Source organism: Drosophila sulfurigaster, chromosome 2R (genome assembly GCF_023558435.1).
Source record: "Drosophila sulfurigaster albostrigata strain 15112-1811.04 chromosome 2R, ASM2355843v2, whole genome shotgun sequence".
NCBI classification, from domain to species: Eukaryota; Metazoa; Arthropoda; class Insecta; order Diptera; family Drosophilidae; genus Drosophila; species Drosophila sulfurigaster.
Window position 1 is genome coordinate 11,139,495 of NC_084882.1, and position 6,845 is coordinate 11,146,339.

Sequence of the window (6,845 nt, forward strand, 5' to 3'; positions counted from 1 at the left end):
TACCGCATAACGCTAAAAATGTACGAAAGACCATATTCGGTATATTGGAATAGTACTGCTACAAGCTAAATATACCATAAGGTGCAAAATATAAAAAAATCCATGTGTGCAAGATTTGAGCCAAATCTCAAAAAAAATGTGGAAGAATAAAATTTTAGATTCGAATTTAACGTATTCTTAAAGCTAGATTCTCTATAAGACAAAATCGTTTGTTTAACTTTGTCTGCCAAATTTGTGAACCCTCAAAATTTAATTTATACAATTTTTATTTATTCCAATTTTCCATCTAAAAGTTTTGACGAAGAACAACCAACTTGAGTACTTTACTGAAGTATACAATCTCAATTATCAATGTACATAGCTTATTTGTTACATGTATTAAAAATTTGCTGTATAGTTTCGGTAATAAATTGAATATTGGCCTCACTCACAACATTTTCAATTTTAATATTTTGCGAACAATTCCCATCTGATCCTCGACTAAAACTGACAATGCCAATTAGCCAATAAATATCTAATTGAGGATAATAAGCGGTAAAGCTATTGCCGCTATTGCCTTTACAAATAGTTTGATTATCCTTTATATCTACGTAAAATTGATCAGATTGGACAGAAAGGTTTCCATTTAATGTTGCCTCGACAGCAGTAAGTCTAAGGCGCTGATAATCCTTAGACATCGCATAAATTGCCCCCTCTGTAATAGTTTTATCCGCAGTCATCTGAATGTTGATTCCCGGTAGGCAAACAAAACTGTACGATGAATATAGATTCCGCTTAAGATGTAAAAGAGCCATATTGGAAGCTGCATGCCTAAGTAGATAAAATTATTATTGATAACAACATATATGATATAAATAGAATGAAACTTACGGATTTATTATTATCGCTTTAACTAACCAAGCACCTCGATCCCCTCTTCTCACGAATCTTGTGGTGTTAGTTACTGGCACCACATAAAAATTATGTGTTTCATTATTCACAACATCATTAACGCAATGAGCTGCAGTCAATGCGAGATTATGCCGAATTAGAGCACCACCACAAATGTACTCTAATTCTGAAATGCTTTTGTAATAAATAGCAACAGACCATGAAGCTCTCATAAAGGAATTGACTCTTGTAGCTAAATAGGCTCGGCCTTCAACATGCCCGCAATATGCAGAACAATAGTTTCTTCTATCACCAGTAGTTTTCCAAGTTCCATCGTTAAGGCACTCTGAACTAAGCTTCTGATCATTTGATCTGTATCCACTCAAACAATAAAAAGTAACTGTAGTTCCAGGTAGCCAACCGTTCTTCGATTCGCAATTCATATAGCTTTGATCCTTTGAGTGGCACATTGGTATCATCGTGTCCTCACAAAACAATTCTTTAGTGCTGCACATTTCTAAATAAAATAAAAATAAAAGGAATTCACTATTTCTATGTGACTGATAGAAAATTCTCTTTACGCACTTCGGCAACTTGGATTGCTGTAATTACTGAAGTAGTCCCATGTATTATTGCGGCACTCAAATGTTCTATCACGAATAATTTCTGGGAATAAAACATAGTTGTTTGAACATTCAAACTTAACGCGTATGTTATTTATGGGTGGTTGCAGGCTCCTTGTACAATTTCTTCCTCCGTCTTGACATCCCAAAATACGCAAATTATCTGAATTGTCATCATATGTATCTATTTGGCACCCAAGGGCTCCATTCGTTTTTGGTGTTGTATTGGGACGTGTCGCATTTTCACACTTTGGTAATTCATGTAACCATCTTCCATTTCCATCGATCGTGCACACATTCCACTTTATACCTTTCAATGTTTTGTTAGGATCGTCGCACTTGAATTCAACTGCTCCATTAGCATACACAAAATAATGAGTTTTATTATTTTCCTCATAGGAATATAAATTAGTGAAGCCTTTAAATCTTAATCCATTTACTTTGGGCTCTTCACAGGTAACTGGCGACTTCGGTACCCAGTTTTCAGTATATTGACAATGGATTTCCAACTCATCCGCGCCATCGAGGCAATCATATTTGTTATCACACAGTTGCCGAGAGTCGATGATGACTCCATTGGCACATTGAAAATTGGGATATCGAGCATCAATCATACACATCTCTATAGATTCGTCTCGGCCATTCAAGCAATCAACCTTTCCATCACATACTTTATCCAGGGAAATGCAATTGTTGGTTAAAGTTGGGCAATACAGCTGAAATCTAGAAATAGAATAGAGATTAACAAATGCATGCATTTTATACAATAATGATGACTTTATGAATATCAAAATAAAAATTCCCGATACCAGAAGAATTCATCCCAGAAATATACTAATAGAAATGGCTCAGTTATCAAAGTCTTTATCATTACTTCTATTACTTCTATTATATTCAGTGACAACTATCTTCTCTTCGACGTAGAGAAACTCTCGTTTCACTCCGCTTTTGCCGAATATTAAAGGAGATCACTAAGGAACTTTCCACTATTTTTGAGCTATTATTACTTCTGACAAATATTAATAGATCATTCATATTTTTATACCCGCTACCCATTAGGTAGAAGGGTATTATAACTTTGTGCAGGAAATTTATGTAACAGGTAGAAGGAGGCATCTCCGACCCTATAAAGTATATATATTCTTGATCAGCATTAATAGACGAGACAATCTAGCCATGTCCTTCTGTCCGTCTGTGTATCTGTATGTCTGTCCGTCTGTCCGTATGACACACTGGATCTCAGAGACAATAAGAGATAGAGCTATAAATAATCAAACTAATCGAATAACAAGCGTAATTTTAGAACTAGAGCTACGAATTTATGGTATATGGTATGTGCAATAATATCTATAGTAATAATATCTATAGTAATCGCTAAGGGACTTTCCACTATTTTTGAGCTATTATTACTTCTGACAAATAAAAATATTTTTACATATTCATAGATCATTCATATTTTTATATATAATAGCAGTTCTCAATGGAAATGTGCTATTTATGTTAAATTAATATGAATTATAAAATTTACTTATTGTTTAAATAGACAGATTGTAAATAAAAGAAGAGAAAAAAAACATATATATTCTTGATCAGCGTCAACAGCCGAGACGAACTAGCCGTATCCGTCTGTCTGTCTGTACGTCTGTCCATATGAACATCTATGTAGATCTCAGGGTTTATAAGAGATAGAGCTAGATTTTTTTTTCGACAGCATTTGTTATATTTGCAAGCGGATCAAATTTATTTCAAATTTTTGCCACGCCCACCTTCGCGCCCACAAATCAAAAAAATCGAATAACAAGCGTAATTTTAAAGCTAAATTTTGGTGCGAATTTTGGTGTATACAATAATAACTATAGTATTTATGATTTCTGAAAATTTGATTGCGATCAGACAAAATTGTGGAAGTTACAATCTACGCCGCCAATCTGGTATGATGTGCCGTTTATGGTATATGTATTTTGAATGTAGTACTATATCGATATAACAAATATACCGTTTGGTATATTTTTAGTATTTTACCGGGTATCTCACAGTCGAGCACACTCGACTGTAGCTTTCTTACTTGTTTTTATTATGCAATCATCAAAGTACTGTTAACAACAACATATTTCAGGGATTACGCACACTTAAAATAAGAAATATTATATATTCAGTATAATTATGACTTACTCATTGCACTTCTCCTCGCTTGACATTAATGAATATAGGTCTTTCTTTGATTCACATAACGCAGGCGATTCATCAGACTTATCGTTGCAGTCAGGAAAAGCATTACACATTTTGTAACGCTCGATAGGAACTCCATTTGCACAGTAGAAAGTTCGTCGAGCATCGAATGAAAGATGTTTTTTACATAAAACGTAAGACTCGTCGCTTCCACGCGGACAATCCCTTACTCCATTACAAACTTCAGAGGAATTACTTTTCCTCTGAAGACACTTTCCATTTTCAGGACACATAAATTCACAGTATTCGTCACATAATACTAATTGGATATTCAGCAAAATCACTACGATGATTAATCGATCAAACATATTTTCAATTCACTTCACGTTCACAACTTTACTTCACTTAACTTTTATTTAATGTACACTCTATTTGTTCTACACCGTCCTTTTATACATCTCAAAATTCGTGTGGATAGAAAAATTTTATTTTTATATAAAAAAAAACATAAATAATTTAACACCAGCTTATCATTTTAAATATTCGGCAATGCTAATAAAACATCCTTAAACTATGTAAAAATGGAATATTCTTATCGAAAAAAGCTCAAAAAGTTCATATCAGCAAGCTCATGGGGGCTTTAATGTTACTTTTCAAATTTGTTTATAAGCAACATTTTTGTTTTTTTTTGTATTCGGTCTTAGTGTTCCTTGGAGTGCTCTATTCGAGTCCGCTAAGAAGAACATATGTATACTTTTAAATTAAGATTCAATGTGTTCCTCTGGGAACAGCGAAGACTATGGCTAAAGGCTGGTATAATTTTTTCAGAGCTAATCCTTAAAGTAGGAATTTAACATAACTTAAGTAAAAACTAAAAGTTCCTAGCTCAGTGAATCAATCAGTCAATATAACTCAAACCATACCAATCTTCAAGAAATGCTTTACTATGTATTTTTTACTCTAAAAGTTCAAAAATCAAGATTTTGGTCTAAGCACAATCAATGGCCAATGTCCACAAGGGACCGAAAGGGAGAACGAAAATAGCGCTTATGTTAAGTGCCAAGGTCTAAGAGCTGGCATGATTTACAGCAAATTTTTCATTAATCAAATTTGTACAGTACACTACAGCTGAAATGTGTTTTTGTGACTCATGAAACTAATTTGCGACGGTCATACAAATAGGGCAATAGAAGCTTTCTAATTGAAACTCCCATTTAATAAAAAAAAGACTAGCAAACCCCTATCTCAGCTATTTTTACTACATTAATTTTATAAACTTTCGTTTAAACTTACTAAGAGAAAATGAAATGTTTGACAAACCGATATTGTAGATCCATGGCTTAAGTTCTTTGCGTCCCCATAAATGCATATCAGTATATTTTAAACTGAAGTATGCAAAATATATAGAAAGTATTCACAATAGTTTATATAAAATGCTCTAAACGTATATTTGGTTTCGTTTCAGTTAATAAAGTGACTTATGAAAGTGGCACTTAAGCTTCAATGGAATCAACCTCGACGGGGGCAACAGGCTGGACAGCAGGCTTAGCCAACTCCTTGACCATGTTGCGACCCCAGAAGATGCTCACATCAGCACAGTTCTTGAAGGTCTCCTGTGGACCGCAGCCCAGAGCGCCAGTACCATTGTCACACATGCCCCAGTTGTTGGCTACAAAAATAGAAGAATTCTCATTGAATTAATGAACTTTTGAGCATGACTCTAAGGTAACTTACCTCCAACGTAGGTCCAGCGAAGAACACAGTGAGAGCAGGTGAGACCCTCGGGAAGCATGACGGTCACATCGAATTCGCCACTCTGGGAGCCAATCTGCAGCTTGTCGCTGCCGTCGGGGAAACGCAGGCGATTCTGGTTGAAGCAGGCCTCGGATTCAGCACCGAAGGTATCCAAGTTGCAGAGGTTGAACTCAAAGTGTCCCAAATGGTTGGTGGTGATTTTAACGCCCACATTGATGGCATTGGCAGCAGCATAGCTCTTGGTAATGGTACCCGATCCACCAATGGATCCACCAATCTCATTGGCACGTGGCTGAGAGGCTGAGAAGTTGTCGCCACACAGTCCACACTGTCCGCCATTGTTGGCCTGGGTCTGAATAGTCAAAATAATGGAGTTAGTCAAGAACATCACACATCACTTTGCAGGTTGAATACTCACATACAAACCGCCGCAGAACAGCTCGTTGTCGTTGTAATTCTGGGGAGCAGAGCTATCGTAACGCCAGCGGGAGGAACGACTTGGCGGATTGAGCATCATGCCGTGAGCATCAATCTGGTGCAGGCCAATGGCCAAGAGGAGAGCCACACTGAGCAGGTACTTCATGGTGTTGACAATTTCAATTTCACTTTCACTTTGCCAGCACCTGAGCTGACGAAGGCCTTATATTCCCTCATCATTATCTGAGCAGCGATTATCGGCTGAAGAGTTTTACGATGTCCATTCAACTGCCACTGAATGTTATCAATTTTTTGAGGGCAACATACAACATCAACGTGAATAAATAATAATAATATTCTGCTCTCACGAATTCGAATACGAAATCGAGTACTACACAATATTGCGCGGCTCCACTTGAAGAGTCACAATCCTCAGGAATCTCGGATAACCATCTCTAAGTGGCACACTAAAAATTATCATAAAACTGTCAGCACAAATTCAAACGTCATGAATGTAAACCAACCACACTTATTTATAGATATATACAAATCGACCTAATCAACCGATTTCACAAAGTGCAAAACAATTGCTAGGGGTTCAATTCACTAGATCTGCGCCTATAAGCTTATCGACATGAAGTCGAGTAGACTCTCTGCTAATCTGCTCGATTCTACATCTGTTTATTTACACATACTTATCAGCCTTATCAACAATAATTATCCGATTTGAAGTATTTCCGTACCGATTACACTTAGCACCACAGATCGGGTCGATTTTCGGCAATATTCATTAGCTCATCAGTTTTGGAAGTCATTCATTCATAAGTGTTACTAAGAAAACATTGGAAACATGAAAAATATTTGAATTATTTTAAACCTCGTTTTCACGATTATTTTGAAACATTTGGTTTACTTTAATATCCCATAAAGACCCTTTTTTAAAAACATATACAACTAATAGACAAATCATTGACATGCCCTTTACGTTGATAAGACACACAGACTAAAACG

The 6,845-nt window shown here is 35.9% G+C and overlaps 2 protein-coding genes across 2 annotated transcripts; both read right to left on the reverse strand.

The window, feature by feature from the left end:
* Positions 1-866: 866 nt before the first annotated feature.
* LOC133836685 (modular serine protease-like) lies at positions 867-2,113 on the reverse strand. The gene is made up of 2 exons (XM_062267275.1): positions 1,456-2,113; positions 867-1,387 (listed from the first exon to the last, which is right to left on the reverse strand). The coding sequence occupies exons 1-2, from the start codon at positions 2,111-2,113 to the stop codon at positions 867-869; spliced, it is 1,179 nt and encodes a 392-aa protein (XP_062123259.1).
* Positions 2,114-5,085: 2,972 nt separating this feature from the next.
* LOC133837481 (uncharacterized) lies at positions 5,086-6,040 on the reverse strand. Its single transcript, XM_062268257.1, has 3 exons — positions 5,836-6,040; positions 5,397-5,769; positions 5,086-5,331 (listed from the first exon to the last, which is right to left on the reverse strand). The coding sequence occupies exons 1-3, from the start codon at positions 5,998-6,000 to the stop codon at positions 5,156-5,158; spliced, it is 714 nt and encodes a 237-aa protein (XP_062124241.1). The 5' UTR covers positions 6,001-6,040; the 3' UTR covers positions 5,086-5,155.
* Positions 6,041-6,845: the final 805 nt, after the last annotated feature.

Coding starts and splice junctions, on each gene's coding strand:
- LOC133836685 (XM_062267275.1), bottom strand. CDS start 2,113: ATGTGTATGATTGATGCTCGATATCCCAATTTTCAATGTGCCAATGGA. Junction 1,388..1,455: donor CAGCAATCCAAGTTGCCGAA/GTGCGTAAAGAG, acceptor TATTTTATTTAG/AAATGTGCAGCACTAAAGAA.
- LOC133837481 (XM_062268257.1), bottom strand. CDS start 6,000: ATGAAGTACCTGCTCAGTGTGGCTCTCCTCTTGGCCATTGGCCTGCAC. Junction 5,770..5,835: donor TGTTCTGCGGCGGTTTGTAT/GTGAGTATTCAA, acceptor TTGACTATTCAG/ACCCAGGCCAACAATGGCGG. Junction 5,332..5,396: donor TCGCTGGACCTACGTTGGAG/GTAAGTTACCTT, acceptor CTATTTTTGTAG/CCAACAACTGGGGCATGTGT.